The 17,405-nt window shown below is 39.5% G+C and overlaps 1 protein-coding gene across 1 annotated transcript in view; it reads left to right on the top strand.

Moving 5' to 3' along the window:
• pitpnc1a (phosphatidylinositol transfer protein cytoplasmic 1a) overlaps positions 1-17,405 on the top strand; it is a 40,390-nt gene that overhangs the window by 11,336 nt on the left and 11,649 nt on the right. The window contains exon 2 of the mRNA XM_034142362.1: positions 14,838-14,986. Within this exon, the coding sequence (XP_033998253.1) occupies positions 14,838-14,986 (149 nt within the window). The remainder of the gene's footprint in view (positions 1-14,837; positions 14,987-17,405) is intronic.

Raw genomic sequence — 17,405 nt, forward strand, 5'->3', positions numbered from 1 at the left:
AATCTAGCTACAGAGTGCAGATCCATACATTAAGGCTCAGTGTGTCTTAACGGTTCATCTCTTCCCTCCTTTCCCATCAGCACTTTAATTCATTTATATATATTTAAATGAGTGCTACTGATGAAGACTCACTTGTGTTTGTTTGTATTTCAACATCATGCAGGTGTCTATTTGTGTGTGTGTTTATGAATTTGTGCAGGACAGGGCATGCAAACATGAAATAATTTCCGACAAACACAGATACAGGTGGCTCTTGTTTTAGTTCACCTCTCCCTCTGATCTGCACCCATACTGTGCAGTCTTCTTCTCTCCTGGGTGCCTCCAGCTGTGAGGGGAAGCGTGTCCATGAGCCCCGATGAGCACCTTTCCCCTGACATCACTATAGATCAGGTTTTGTATTCTGAGCCAGAAATACATTGGCATTTCATTCAGTCCTAATGCTCCACAGCCACACTTTGAATGAAAGAGGGCTACACGACTAGGCCTTACATTATCCTGGTTATTTGTCGTGGTTATTGAACTGTTTACTCTGTATGCTGCGCAGCACTTTGGATAGGTGTGCACAAAACTGCCTTTGATGTTAATAGACCTGAATACAAACTGCTCTAAATAGACCATTTCAATCTTTGATCAGAATGAATATAATATCAACTACTAATTCTCATTTAAGTTATGTGAATAATTGGAGCCCTGGCATTAGACGCTATTTTGTTGTGTTGTAGAAGTGTTTGTTGTCAACACTGTAAAAAGGGAAGTTTGTAAAAAAGAAAATCCTGGAAACTGCTTTACCGAAAGATGATAAAGTAAGTAAGTTTCATATACAAACATAATTGCATGTGCTATTGTGTAAGCATTATTATTGTTAACCTTTAAAAATCCATTAATTGTCATTCTTAAAGATAACCCGAACTAGCATACAGCTGGAGTTTTCACACAGCCAGACGGCAGTGCCATTATTTTTCATTGTGTTGACATTTCAGTGTTCTACCTACACTCAAAGAAACAACTTGTAGGATTTACTTGATTAAATCTTAGCAAGTATTTGCACTTACTTTTTCTAAGTATATTTTACTGCTGTAATATCAAGTAGAACTTACTTTCCAGTATCAAGTAAAATGTACTTATCACCAGACGTAACATTTGTGAAAATATTAAGTAAATCTTACTTAATGTTTAAGTTACACGTTATATTTATTTGAACTAATTAAGTAAAGTCTAATTATTTTCTTCATGGACAGGAACATCACTGTTATCAAATTATTAAGTAAATATTATATATCTGTAATAGTTACTGTTATGAAGTAAATAAGTAGATTTTATCATATTTTTTCTGTTTAAAATGTTGAATTACTCATTTGTTTGAAGTTATATTACTCACTTTAATTACGTAATTGTTACTCATTTACTTTTGAAAAATGTTACCTAATAAATGTAATAATCTATGCATTTAATATACATTGAGCACAAATCACACAACTAAAATACAATACAATTAAACTTTATTTTGTCAACAATTCAATCACTATTAACCGACAACATTAACATTATAATAACTGCATGCAACATTAACATTATATTAACATTAACTTATCAAAAAATACAAAATCTACTCCATCATAGATTTGGAGTGGTGCTTTTTAAACATTCAATACAAACGTTTCTTTACCTAAGGAGGGGGAAAAAACATATAACAGAATATGAATAGACGGCAACAACTGTAATCCGTGTGAGAGAGAGAAAGAGGGAGACAGAGATTGATACAGCTCCCTGAAACTGAGCAATTGCAACATGGACAGTGGAAGGTACATATGAAGAACACATTTTCCATGTCTTTAAGGCAGCAGGTTCACCTTCAAAGCTTGTACTTGTTAGGATTATGTTTTAAACAGGACCCAGGCGCAGGCAATGACTGAAGATGTTTAAATGGTTTATTGTTCGGAGACTCAGGCAGGTTTGGAGACTATGGAGGTCCGGAGTGGAGGTAGGCAGTTCAGGCTGGACTGAGAACAGGGCAGGCAGGTATGGTGAAGGAAGAAGCAGGCAGGTTGGCTGGAAGCTCTGGTGGCCGATGGCTGAGGGCTGAGGGATCGCACTGGAAGCACAAGGAGAAACTAATTACAAAAAAGTACAGAATAACACGCAGACAGGATAACTGAATTGAGCAGCCAGGAGGATGCAATACCACTGGTGTAGAAAACAATCTGGCGGTGAGTTGCTGGGAGACTGGAGTAGATATGCTGTGTCTTGATTGGATTGATGAGGGACAGCTGAGCCGGTCGGCCAGGTGAGTGCAATCAGGCTGCTGCCTGCAAGGGAAACCACACCCCCTCCACACACACAGGGGAACAAACAGGGACACACAGGGACACAGTTTGGGCCGTGACAGTACTTTTGGGGTCAGCTTAATCCCATCCAGTCCGAGAAAAAGTTACATACAAGACATGAAAATGAAAGAATTTGCCCTAATTGCTCAGTTTGTGTACCGTATCTAGACAAATGTGTGTGAAGAGCACTCCAACTTTTAAATGAACAAGGACAATCTGAGTACAAGCATGGTATTGACCGGCCTTGACCGCTGTGTAGATGATTCAATCTATAATGCTTTATGAGCTGTAAACGTTTTGATGTCGTGAAGTTGCAATGTTTGCATGACCATCTCATAATATAAAGAGTCCTACATGTTCTCCCTGGTGAGACCAGCTTGGAAATCTGTCAACTGTCTTCCTCCCTAGACCTCAACTGGCTCCAGCCGCTCCACTTAAAAGTAAGGCCACTCTGTAAATGAACAGACATAATTTGTAATATTAAAACAATGGTTTAAACATTTATCCACAATTTTATATTACATTTCGCAGTGAAGAATAACAGTAATAATATATCCCTCTACTTGCCTGAGCAATCACTCCAATTAGACTCCACTGACTCACTACTGTACTGCTATGCTTCCTGTTGATAGACAGATATGTAAATAAGACAGATGAACTTCGTGAATATAACATTTCCACTTAATTAGACTTGATTGAATATTTGAAGAAAAAAAATTAAACAATTGGTGGAAACAGTATGTGGATATTTTACTAAAGTAAAAGTAGCAATACCACAGTGTATATTTATAACAGAGTATTTACTCTGTTACAAGTAAAAGTCATGCATTCACAACCTTACTTAAGTAAAAATTCAAAAGTATTAGTATCAAAATAAACTTAAAGTAAAAAGTACTCATTATGCAGAATGGCTCATTTGACAATAATATGTATTATATCACTCGATTATAATTAGTGATGCACTAACTCACAGGTCTAAAACTGCAGAAAAAATACTTTAACTTACTGTAAAAAAAACAACAACAATATAATTATAAGACATTTTAAGCCGTGTGTGTGTTTACTGTAAATTTTGGAAAACTGCGGCTAACGCTAACTCAGCTAACATTACTTTTCCTCTCCTCTGCTTTTGACAATGCTATTCCAACTGTTATGCCCTTAGTTTTATAGACGTGAAATAAAACGTGGAACCTTCTTTAGATGCATGTGAGTGTTTTTTTTAATTATCTGGTAAATTACAGTTAAGGTTAGCTAGCTAACAGCACGTAACATATCTAAAACATAATCTCTCAACTTTGTGAACTAATGCACAGAAACGTTAACATGGTTCAAGCAAACAAGAATCAGGCTATTATGCACAAAGACACATATATTATCATAAGTCTTAAACAGAGAGACAATAACTTACCAACACTTCTTTTTCCAGCCATGCAGCTCCTCCAACAGCCTTCAAATGTGCAACTGCAAACCCAACTGCACCGTCGTCCAAAAACGCGGGTATCTTGTCTTGTCAAGACGCATGCGCGGATTCAAACAGCTACTATGGTTTTAGATTAACATTTACTTAGTATTTTAAGGTTTATGAGCAGTGACTATAAATCATTTAAATAGTATGAGTAAATATATAATAAAACGTACTCCTCCCACACTGTAAATGTATTACATGAATAAAAGGTGTATACATTTAAAATGTTACTTAAGAAATTCTAGTTCTTTGTGAATCTTGATATTACCATGTAAAAAGTACGACAGTTAATTACATATATTTTACTACACCAAAAAGTCAGTTTTTTGAGTGTATTTCCTTGTACCTGTTAACTCATAAATAAATATGTGGCAGCAATGCTTTGTTTTAACATAATAATAACATGCACATTTATTATTATTTGTTGTGTTTGTGCCTTTTCTCCTCGCAGTCTGGGGAGTAATATCACTATTTTTCTTTTTTCTATAGAATCAGTGAAATGTCAATTCTTAGGTGTTATTATGGTTTTAAATGTAACATTATTCTCATCTCTTTTTCTACAGTTTTATTCAGAGGAACATTTCTTGCAATATTCAACGTGTTGTGTGTTCAAAAGTCTAGACAGTGTAGACTAGAGAATGACATTGTGAATCATGTCAACAACACATTTTTGGTAGAGTTCAATACCACAAGAGGGAATTGCTTGGTCAGGATTGTACACCCTCTGCAATGGAAGTGTCAGAAGATTTGAACACAAATCCTTAGTATGCAATAAGAAGATTATTAAGTTGTGAATCATACAACTCTGAAAAATGTAATCTTGTTTCTTGCTGCTCGGAATTCAAACTGTATCTCTTGTTAAAAAAAAGGGTGAGTACTCAAAGTCCTAATAACACTTAATTAAAGAAGCTAATTCACTTTCCAGTACATCATTTAAATTAAGGGTACAACAAGGAAAAATAAGAAACATTACTATATGTGTAGACGCCCTACCAGAAATGATTGGGTGTAGGTGTAGAATACAGTACAATACCTTTTTCAGTAGAGTGAAATTAAATAATATAGTGAGGAGTTTTGGTTATATATTGGTGTTTATTCAGAAATAGTTATTTTAAATTGAACAGTGGGACCCACAGCTTCCCCGGGTTACAGTAGACTCTGTCAAGGCACAGAAAACACGAGTTAGTGGGAGGTAAATGGAGAGCTGATATTGTATGCAAGACCAAACCAAGAAAACACTTACGGTCAATCCCTGTTTGTCTCTTATTCTTTCCCCCCATCTCTACTATTTGTGTGCTTACTTATCGTAACAGGACTAAAATAAATACACTATGTTCTCTCTGTGCATAATAAATGAGAAGGTTTTCCCCAAGCAACATGAAATTCAACTTGTACCAAAACAGAAGGCTTATGTAACTGTGAGGTAGAGTTGTTTATCAACCAAGTGCACGAAGCCTGGGGAAAAAGTCCCCTGCTTCTGGCTCAAGGCTCAAGAAGAAGTGACAAAAAACAATGTGTATTACTGCAAGAGTGAATGATCCTGAAGTTTCAGATGGCTGCACATCATTACGGCTCTAAAAGGAGTTGAAATATTGTTTGTGCACACACGTGTATACACAGATGACATCAATCAAAATCAGCTTTGCGATCATGTGTCACACCTCTGGATCCACCTCTGGGCTTTGCTTCCTCTTTGTTGTCAGGGGCGGTTTGATTTATCTCTTCCTGTTACTGCGCTTTACTGACTTTGAATTCATTTAGCTGCGAGGGAGAGTAAAACTGGTCCTGGATGGCCAAGAGAAATCTAATTACATTTGTTTAGTCACCTGTTTAGTCACCTAGACTTCACGCCTGTTCCAAAAGTGACTTGTTAGAGGAAATAGATTGAATCTAAAATAACTATCTGATGGTAAGCATTTGTTAATTTTAAAGGGGACCTATCATGCAAAATGCACTTTTGTACGTCTTTTATACATGAAAATGTCGTGCCATCGGTTTAACGTCTGCTAGGATGCCATGGCTAGACAGCCGTAATATTCCTTTGACAAACACTTTGTTTACATTCAAGCGCAAGATGATGTGCATTTCATCAATCCCATTAGATTTACAACAGTCATGTATGAATGCTTAAACATGTACAGTCAAAGTAGGGAGGAAGAATGAAAAAGTTGAGACACATTTGCATATAAATGTACACTATGATCAATTATGGAAAGGAAAAACACTTGGAAAGGGAAAGAGTCATTCAAAGCAAAATGATGCTTTATGGAGAAAGTGACATGGTATAAATGGGAAGAGGAACTCCATCAGTGGGGAGAGAAAGGGAGAGACAGCTGCCCTCAATCAATCCCTTTATGTAATAGCTCAACAGTCTGTCAGTTCCCTGAACATATTTCCTCCTCAGCTCTGCCTTTTTTTTGCTTGCACATCATCTTTACCTCTCTTTGACACTCTACCTCGATCCAATCCTTCCTCACCCTTGTTGTTACAGGCATGCATATTAGCACTTCACTTCAGTAGGACACTTTTACAGGAGTCAAAATGATGCATGAAGTGATCCAAAGTGAGTGATCTCGACGTTATGTAATGTTTGGTTCAGTGACCTCAGACACTGCAGAGATGCAGGATGAGGGGGTGGGGGGAAGAGAGTGAGAAAGGGGTAGCAATGAAAGTGCTCCCTCCCACCTGCAACGATCAGTATTAATAAATTACATCCCTCCACGTGTCTTTGACGTAGTTTATGTAATGCAGTCTTTTGCTCCTTTCAAGTGGCTTTAAGAGCACCTCTCTGTGTGGATCAGGGCTGCTGTCATTCCCACTTCAATCCATTCGCTAAAGCAGTCTGACATTTTATTTGTTGACACTACTAAAATGCCAGTGAATATCACCCAGTGATGCTCATTTAAGGAGTTGGCAGAAATCCTATCTCAATAACCGGTTACATAAAACCAATATCTGTGGAAAAGTCTTATATTGCTGCAATTACATCGAACAAGTGATATTTGTTTGTGTATTACAATGAGATGTTTGGAAGTGCATGTAGGTCCTCAATGTGTGACACCACAACAGAGACTTACATTGTCTATTCCCTCCCTCTAAATGAAGCACACACATTATTTAATGGCTAGGCTAGTATGTGGTACAAATAGACATATTATAAAACAAGTTCTGCAGGATTATTTCCTGTATCAAAAAATGTTTAAAATACCTTTTAGTTTAGGAAGAAATAAGCAAACTCAAAATGGAAATAGGCGAACTCTGGTCGGAACTGAATCTCCTGATCCTCCTGAAGAAAAAACCCTGACATTCGGTTATCTTGCTCTCACACCTGTCTGGCTCCATTGCTCTCAGATCCTCCACTGACTCACTGTGATTAAACAAGAAAAGGCTATGTGTGGCTCAGCATACTCTGGTGTGGAGCTGGTGTTGAACACATGGTTTCCCGAGCCAGCTGCCATCCTTTTAATCCTCCTACAGTGCCATGTTAGAGACACCGCTGTGGCATGTGAGTTTGTCAACCCATTGCAGGGAGTTAACACTCACCTTCACATTCTGCTGAATCAGCAGGAACGGAGGTAAACTGCAGTCAGTCATAAGCCCTCGTTCTCAGCAGCAGGCCCGAGTTCTTGCTGAAACAGCAGTGTGTGATGTGTGTGTTTTGTACTTTAGTCCTTGTAAAAAAAGGTTACAGTTTCTGGGTTTGAGACTGAAGGTACTGCAAAGTAGGGTAGCCTCACATCAGTTTGGGTTTGAATGAGGTTAGGAGAAAGTACTCAGCCTGGACGTGTCGTCGTGAGTGTGAGAGACGGGTTAGGAAATAGATTTTCGCGTCCTTGTAAGTCCAAGTGTGTGTGCATTTGTGTGAGTGCCTCTCTCTCTCGGAAGTTCAGCTGGTGGTGTGTGTGTGTTAAGCATTAGCAGCAGCAGCACATAAATACTCAGACAAAGATGAAACAGCAGTCGGTGCAGAGCTGATTCGCACTCTACTGTTGTGCCTTAACAAGCTCAGCAGGCTTCTCTGATAAATCAGAGAGGTAAATATTCACTATATAGTGATATAAACATGAAAGTTAATCGATAAGAAATTAGACTTTTTTCAAGAAAGAAATTTCTTAATTTTAGTATGAATAAAACAAATAAAAAGAGGTCTTATTTGTCCAGTTTAAAAATCATTTCTGGTATCTCAGGGTTCCATGAAGGTTTAAGCACATTCATTTAAATACAGACAGTCTGTGAAAACTGAGTAAGAAGACTGTTGAATTTCTGTAAAATATCTAAAACCACAATCCCCCAGTTTTACAGAGAGCTGTCTGCATTTTTGTTCAAGCATTAAATCATATTGTTGATCTTGACATGCTGTCTGCAGCATAACACAGAGATTTATTCTATGAAAATCAAATTCTAATTCTGATGCACAAATAGCTCTCGCCCTTTTTCCCGGTGTCAAGCCTCCCTTTCACTCTTACTTCCCTTGATCAGTTAGGTAATACTATCACTGTTACATTAATGCCTGCTACAACAACTCTGTGCCAGCCACCAGGCCTCAGGTTGTAATTGTAATGGCGTTGTATGATATGCAAGTGTAAGATAATAAGCAGTTTTAAAAACTACGCCGATGGGTTTCATCAAGTCTGTGAGATAAAGAAGTTAATGGAGGTAGCTGAGTCGCACTGCCTAAAGGCTCAATGCAGTAAGTTTTTATTTTTACCAAATGACCTGGATTGGATTGTGTGGCCTTCAGCTGCTGGAAGAATTTGAGTCAGTTTGTTCTAGCTGGATTTATAGACACATTCAGGTCCAAATAAATTTGTCAAAAGATTTTCTTTTACATTATAAATTTAGATTTTGGTTATATCCCGGCCCCCAATGTAATGCATAATTCTTCCCAATTTGTAGAGTGTATGGTGTACCAGTCTAGTTTGCACCACTGCATACATGAAGGTAACATCCCTAACAAGTCACGAGTGGAAATAGCGTTATGGTTTACATCAACTTGTTGCTGCAGTGTTATATTTATCCAAGTATTTCATTTGTTGTCCCCGTCTTTAGAATATGTTTATGGTTTGAAAAATGAGGATAAACCTTTGCAAATGTAAAAAGTGGCTGTTCAAATGTAGAACTTTTCATTTGCCACTGTTTGTGTGCTTCTGCTGTGAGAGGAATGCTTTTTATATCTCCGTACGCCCTCTGATGTCAGAATAATACATCAACCGTATGGACAGATGAGATAAAACCATATGGATGGATTTCACAAAAATAGATCTCTGTGAAGGGACTGTAAGTCAGTGAGATGAAAAAGGAAGGTTGCTGTGATTTGTGAAATCCACTGCTAGGGAACAGAATGCTTAAAAAAATAAACCGGTCTAATAATTAGGACAATAAGTTAGACTTTATCAATCCTCTTTGTAAGATTACTGCGTTTGCTTAAGGATGATCTGCGTATTCAGATAGGCAAAGATGTATTTCTTTCCCTGTCTTTCACACACACACACACACACACACACACACACACACACACACACACACACACACACACACACACACACACACACACACACACACACACACACACACACACACACACACACACACACACACACGCATGTAACACTAAAAAGGACATCGAAACGCAGATTCAGAGCACAGTCATTCAACCAAGAACACAGAGCGCTCAAAGCTCTAATTACTCTGTCCGCGGTTGGATTTTAATTACATGTTAGCAATGGGCCCATTATTGTCTTGTGTGTGTGTGTGTGTGTGTGTGTGTGTGTGTGTGTGTGTGTGTGTGTGTGTGTGTGTGTGTGTGTGTGTGTGTGTGTGTGTGTGTGTGTGTGTGTGTGTGTGTGTGTGTGTGTGTGTGTGTGTGTGTGTGTGTGCCTTGTCAGAACTCTTATCTTACACTCACACTAACACACTCCTGTAGTACAATGGCCACAGCTCCCCCACCACCTGCTGTTGTGTGAGAACAGAGAAGCAGAAAGGCGGGATGAGACACAGTTTGATCACAGTATTAGCTCAATGCTTTCATCTTGACATGGTATTGTGCTTTAAATATATTCATTTTGAGCCTTTTCTTCTTAGTTGCATGTTTTAGTTACAACTAGCAGGTTTTCTTTGTTTAATATTGTTTGCATTTCAGATTCAGATTCAAGTTTGGCATCTGACCAGAAGTAAACAATAGCAGTGCAAGTGTCTACATGATATAAATAAATGAATGAATAATTATAAATAGGCTATAAACAGATGAAGTATTGACAGTATTGACAGTATCCTAAGAGAGTCCATGTACGTAGACACGTTAGTTTTGCTGCTATAGGCTTAGACTGTCGGAGGACACCTTACTTCTTCCTTCTGTCTGTCTGTACCTGTGTACTCTCATGTTCCGAATAACCCAGCTTCCCCCAAATTTATTTTGGTGTCTATATCTACGCCGGGATCCTGAGTCGTGGCTGATCCTGTTGCTGCGGTCCTGTGTCCTGGATCCTGAATCATGTGTCCTGGATCCGGAGTCCTGGATCCTGAGTCCTGGATCCTGAGTCCTGGATCCCTAGTCCTGAGTCCTGGATCCTGTGTCCTGGATCCTCTATCCTGAGTCCTGCATCCTGAGTCCTGGATTTCGAGTCGTGGCTGAACCTATCACTGTGGTCCTGCCTGACTCTCATTATACTACTTCTCTGGTATACTTCACAGGATTGTTGACATCCTTGTGAATTCATCCTCTTATTATAGACACATGCATTTCCAAACATTTGGTCTACCTATGCTGTAAAATGTATTATCTCTTCGATTTACACACGGCATCTATTGCACGTCTGTCCGTCCTGGGAGAGGGATCCCTCCTCTGTTGCTCTCCCTGAGGTTTCTCCCATTTCCCCCTTTAAACTGTGGGTTTTCTCTGGAAGTTTGTCCTTGTACGATGTGAGGGTCTAAGGACAGAGGGTGTCGTATTGTCATACTGATATTCTGTACAAACTGTGAATTCCACATTTGTGATATTGGGCTATATGAAAAAACATTGATTGATTGATTAACATTGAGTATAGTGATAGTATAGTATAGACAGTATTTTATCCGTAAGTCACAATTATTTCCGAAAGATTTAGTTATTTTTCATTCATTCTTATTTGTGGAGAGGACTACATTTATAAATAAGACTTTGCTGCCGTTGTCTTTGAACTGAAACCAGAGGTGTTTCACCAAGGGACAGAAGAAAAGGACGTAGAGGCATCAAAATCAAGATGTGTTTTTCTGCTTCAAAATGTTTCTAGGGGTCAGGTCAGTCTGACAGTCACATTTTGAAAAATGGTCTTTTAGCTCTCAAACTCCCCTATTAACTGGGACTAAGAGTAGCTGCACGTATAATGATACTGAGGACCGAGTGCTGACAATGACTGAGCTCCATGTGAGATGATAAAAAAATAAGGTAACTGCAACATGTGGTGGCAGAAAGTGAGAAGTGGATTCCACAAAAGGGAAATTGCAATTAGGCATGTAGGCAGTGTGAGGAGAAAAAAGGAGAAGGAAGAAATAGAGAAAATTGAGAGTGTAGATAAATCCAAGGAAAGGTGGAAGAGAAGTAACTACATCCTTGCCTACAATGCTGCATCTTTTCTCATCTCTGTCAGCCCTTGATACGGTTCTGCTGTCATTAGAGATAAATAGAAAACGGTAACAAAAGAGTATTCACGGCCACTCTGCCCTAAGCAAGGTCCGCTGCACCCTCCGAGTCGTAATAGCTAGATTTGAAGACCACAATGACAACAGCCTCTCATTCATCAGCAGCACCCATCAGGTACACAGCAAAGGGGGCTGAGTACAATGGCAGGTAGGAAGAACCTCATAACAGCTGCCGTGTTTACACAATCAGTCTGAGCCCTGAATGAGCCAAGGTAAACATGAAAGATGTTGCTTAATGTAGATACGCCGTTGCTAGCCATCAGCCTGATCAGAGTGGCTCTCAGAGGTCCTACTCGAGTGCCTATTCTGCCGTGAAGCTTTTCATCTAGCAGGGAGATTTATGAATGCTGTTCAGCCGCCTCTCATCTTTGTTTTGCCCAAACAGGAATATGTGGAAATGTAATTATTGATCTGTATGGCATCCTCATCCTTCTTCTTCTTTTAGCTGTCTGAATGTGTTGAACTGTCTCACACTCCATCATCATTAAAATAACAGAATATGTTAAACCGAGATGAACTTTTTAAAGCAATTACTTTGCCTTTGAGATAACACATCTTTTGCAAACAGGGACAGAGTTGGCTCTTGGTTATTTTGTATTGGTACCTGCTGTATACTGCGACTGTATGTCCTGAGTATATCCCCGGTGGGTAGTTTGCCCTTATTACTGCTACTCCTGTGTGTCGATGCTGTTAACACAATCATTTTCTAGGTCCTATAACTTCTCCTCTTACATATGAAAGGATATTGCCGTTTGGCAGGGATTACATTGATTATACTGCCATTCGTTGTAACATGACACACCTGCAGGACTTTATTAGATTTTCTAACCTGCATTAATTTAATTCTGGGCCCCACAACAAGTTGTATATGCAACGTTCACCTAGTATCCTCTGATAAGGTTGACATGGAGAAACATGAAACTGGTTAGCAAACAGTGGCCCAATTAACACGTCCAAGATAAAGCCCAACATTAGTATTCATTTAGAGTTGTGTTTACTCTATTTTTATTTAGTTTAGATCTCAACCAACTCCTGAGGGAAATGGCTGGCTCTTTAGCTGCTAAATGCCAACAATGCTCACCACCTGTCTGTCTTCTGTGTTTAGCTTGGCAGGTAACATACAGCCAATTTGTGGAGCAGATTTGCTTCAAAGGGGTTAAAAAGAGACTAACCCAAAACAGTAAAGTTGAAGGAAGTAAAACCAAATATTTGAGTTAAACGATGCCGAAATAATTTGTAGATATTAGTAAAACTTCAGATTTGGGTGATGACTTTCTGTGGGTTCATCCCTCTTTTACATCCAGATAAGCATTTGATGCATTAGTAATAGTAATATTGACTTTAAGTGCATTACGGAGGCTCAGTCATTGACGGAGGCTCAGTCATTGGTACACGTTTATTTATAAAGCTTTGTTGGGTAAACTCCCGTATTATATCTGCTCTCTGGTAACACAGAGAGTTGCAAGCAGCTATTGTCTGAGATCGCATGATGTAGTATTGTTAGATGTGCCAAGAGCAAGGACTGTCTTAGGTAAGACAGCTTTTATGTGCGCAGCTCCACTTGCTTGGAACAATCTTCAGCAAGAATTGAAACTGAGCAATCTCATTCCTCTGTATGTTTTTAAAGCTAGGCTAAATGAAATGCTCGTTGATACTATGGGTACTTTTAAATCTCTATAACTATGTAAATGTATCCTGTAAATATAATGTATGATGTCCTTTATTGTTTTATGTTTCATGTGGAACCTATATGCTGCAGGTCTCCCTTGAAAAAGAGATCTATGATCTCAATGGGACCAATCTGGTTAAATATAGGTTTGAAATTAAATGAAATTACATCTCCGATAAAAGTGCTTTTTCATTAACTGTTCTCCGCACACAAATCATTCTGGCTGATTCACAGCCACTGTGCTTCGTATGTCTGTCGTGTGTTTGTGTGTGACCACACAGGATCCTTCTAAATAATTCCCGGCTTGTAACTGTGGAAAAATGATGCCAGACTCTTAACAGCTGTTCAGTCGGAAACACATGGCCATCAACATGCCAGCTGGGAATACTCTGTCTCAGCCTTTCGATTTTTCTCTCATGGTCGGCAGATGGAAAATTGTGATATAAGAAGTTACAACCTGAGCTTGTTTACTGGCTCTGCTTTTTTCCACTGCACTATCAAATTTCTCTTCTTTCCATACCTTGCTTTTTGTGGTTGGATGTGAAGTCACAAGGCGACATCCCAGGCAGTGATTGTCCATTTTTTCCATTAGCTTAACACAGCTATCCTGGGTCGGAGCTTTGTTTGTGTGTGTGGCGCTTGAGTCCTATATGACCCCTCGGCATTCCTGCAGAGTGGAATAAGTCACCATCAGGGCCGTATCCATTTCCCCCGACCCGGGAATAGGCCTACGAGTAGTCGGAAATCTCCGTCCTGGAAAACTCTCGCTCCAATGCTTGTCATTTTGTAAATGTATGGAAAATAGTTGCAGTGTGACAAAGCAGCCTGTCAAAGCCACCAAAACGGACATTGTCATTTGGCCAAGTGGGTCTTTCAGTGTTGAGTTAAAGATGTGGGTGTTAACTGATGTTGTGGGTATAGGGTCACCGCACTGGCTCCTGCTGCTGCTGCGGTTACTATTGTTGTACTGCTCGGTCCTGACCCGTTGTGAGGCCTTTATCACTATGCTGCGGACAGATCCTAATACCCCTGCTTTCTTTCGCTATGTGGGCTGTCCCCAGGTGTCAGTACCAGGCATTGATACCATCCAGTAATCCTGGAATTTTCCCCTCTGTGTTTATTTTTGTGTCTGCTATAAAAATATGCTGTTGAGTCTGTTTTATGGACTTCAAGCAGCATATTGTTTCCATTCAGTTGCTTTATCAGAATGTACTCCAGATGTGTAACTATACAGGCTATACATTCCCTGTCCATACTGTACCTACGAAAAAGTAAGGTACACTTATTCTTATATTACTTCTCTAAAGAAATGTGGTGATGTTGTATGAAAAGCAAATCATTAAGAGTAGGGAAAAGGCTTAGATTTAACAAAATTGGTCAAACTAACGCTCGACTTCCACCAAGATTGACGCTGTTTGTATCTCGTGCGATACAAAGCTTTTGTCATGTTACTTTTGTACTTAATCAACACCATGTACGTCGTTTTGTTTCCTGGAGCTGGACATTTGTGAACATAAATGATTAAATAACTTTCATTCCAACCTTTGTATGAAGATACGTTGACCTTTGAAGACAATTTGTTGCTATAACATTGTTAATATGTCAGGATGACGTCCTCCACCTACATTAATTGTCTAACTTTATTTAATAAAACAATTGATCTAAAGCTTCTCTGTTTGTTTGTCTTCCGTCTCTCTTTCAGTACCGGATTGGCCAGCTGTATATGATCAGTAAACACAGTCATGAACAGAGTGAACGCGGGGAGGGGGTGGAGGTGGTCCAGAACGAGCCGTACGACGACCCCGAGCACGGATCAGGCCAGTTCACAGAGAAACGAATCTACCTCAACAAGTGAGTGTCTTCCTCTGGCCATGAAACATGTGTTCAATTGAACTGAATACATGAATTGCAATGTGTATGAATATGTGTTTCATATAACACTCAATTGATCCCAAGAGGAGAAGCCCGCATTTCCTTCAGAAGACTTCTTCTCATTATGCAGCAGCTGATAAAGCTGTCAGAAGAGATTTAACAAAGGAAAGATGAAGTGGCTTTTTTTATTTCACAGCTGACACAACCTCTCTCATTGTTTCCGCAGTTGTTTGTGTTGGGACGTAGATTAGCTATTAATTAGGTGTCTAATGACGCATTCATGTCAACATCTGTAGGCTGTCTTATTAAATTGAAAATGCAAAGTTGTATATAGGACATGGGGATAATAACACATGCTAACCTCAGATATTATAAGGCTTTTTCAGACTGGCACTAAGCATTAATGTTGTGTTTCAGGGAATCAGCAAGGGAACAATGTAGTCAGGTGTCCCTTTTCATCTCTGTCCAAGCCTATTTTCCTGTGCTTTGTTCAACTTGATAAGCGTGAAATTGAATATTTGATTTTCTATTTTGTCGATTGCAATTGAATTAACTGCCGTGAGCAGTCTGACGCATGGTTTCCTCAATCTCATTTGTAAATTTGCTCTGAATGTGAACCCTCATCACACACATGGATGTTTTTCCTCTGTGGAGCATTGCAGCAGAACAAAGATTATGTAAATTAATACAAAAATATTGAGCACCCTTGGACTTTTTCATTTTGTAGACTGATATGGTGAGTTAAGGTGAAAGCCTGGTTCAGCACCTTATTGATTTTCCTTAATCTATAATGACGAGAGCCCTGAGGGGCAAGATGAAAAGAAAGAAAAAAATAAGTAAGATCTGTTTCTCCTACTGACAAATTGAAGGGTGAAAGGCTACTGACACAAAGAAATACTCCCAATGTCTGTGTGTTTCAGTACATACTGTAGATACTTATTATGCTTGATGATTTATGAACATTACACAAATTGTGTTTAGCCTGCCTCAGACTAGAGGAGTTTCACCCCTCCTGACAATCTGACGAGAGCTCATTGGTTGGTAACATTCTGGCCCAGGTTATCTGGATATGTGAAAGGTTTACAGATACAGTGTTAAACCTTCCGAAATGTTCACAGGCTTTTAAAACATGTCTGATATTAAGGAGGTACAATCTGGATGAAGACGTCACTACTACGATCCTGACCGCTATAGCCTGTTAGAAGGATGAGCCAGAGCAGCTGTTTGTATTGCAAAGCACTGGTAAATGTTCTAGCCCTTGACGCTAAACGTAAGCGAGCATACTGAGAGTTAAATTCCCAACATCCCAGGCATTTTTGTTATTCAGATTCATTTAGGTTTTTCCTTTTTTTTTCTATCACTGCAGTCTTCATTTTGTTTGCAGCTGAACCCCATGAGATAACATGCAATCTCCCTTAAGCACGATAATCTTGCTAATAGACTCCAAAAATAATTTAACAAACAAATCTTCTCCAAGGCGTTTATCTTTAAAAGCTCATAATGTACATTGGGACATTGTTGGAAATGTTCATTATTTAGATTACAGTCTTTGGGCTAACATAGAAGTAGTTGTTGGCAATGAAAAGTCATTCAAGTTGATGATTATAGATAGTGTTATAGTGTAACTGTGTGTGTGTGTGTGTGTGTGTGTGTGTGTGTGTGTGTGTGTGTGTGTGTGTGTGTGTGTGTGTGTGTGTGTGTGTGTGTGTGTGTGTGTGTGTGTGTGTGGTGTGTGTGTGTGTGTGTGTGTGTGGGCAGAGCGATATGAGGTTAGTAAGCGAAGGATAATTTGAGCAGTCTCTGTCGGACATTGCGCCTGCCTCTCTCCACCCACAAACCACCTGTTACCATGTTATAGCTGCTGTGTGTGTGTGTGTGTGTGTGTGTGTGTGTGTGTGTGTGTGTGTGTGTGTGTGTGTGTGTGTGTGTGTGTTTGCGCGTGTGTTTGCGTGTGTGTGTGTGTGGGTCTGTGTGTGTGTGTGTGTGTGTGTGTGTGTGTGTGTGTGTGTGTGTGTGGTGTGTGTGTGTGTGTGTGTGTGTGTGTGTGTGTGTGTGTGTGTGTGTGTGTGTCTGTGTCTGTGTCTGTGTCTGTGTGTGTGTGGTTGGTTTGTAGTGAAGGCAGTGTGACCAGTCTACTGGCTGATGGTCCGTTGCACAGAGAGCGGAGTGAGCCGTCCTTCTCGTGCCGCAGCGCTCCACACAGACTCTCAGTATAATCTCCAGCTTCAATTACAGCTTCCAGACACAGAATAGGAAGGGAAGTGGGTGATACTGTGGGAATAATCAATGACTGGTGTAAAAGAGAATTATACGGTGAGAGAAAATTGGTACAGCTTAATGTTGGCTTTGTGTCCATTTATGGCGCCTTGCTTGATTGCCTAATATTGAGTCAGCAGGA

This window comes from Trematomus bernacchii, unplaced genomic scaffold (genome assembly GCF_902827165.1).
Source record: "Trematomus bernacchii unplaced genomic scaffold, fTreBer1.1, whole genome shotgun sequence".
Lineage (NCBI taxonomy): Eukaryota > Metazoa > Chordata > Actinopteri > Perciformes > Nototheniidae > Trematomus > Trematomus bernacchii.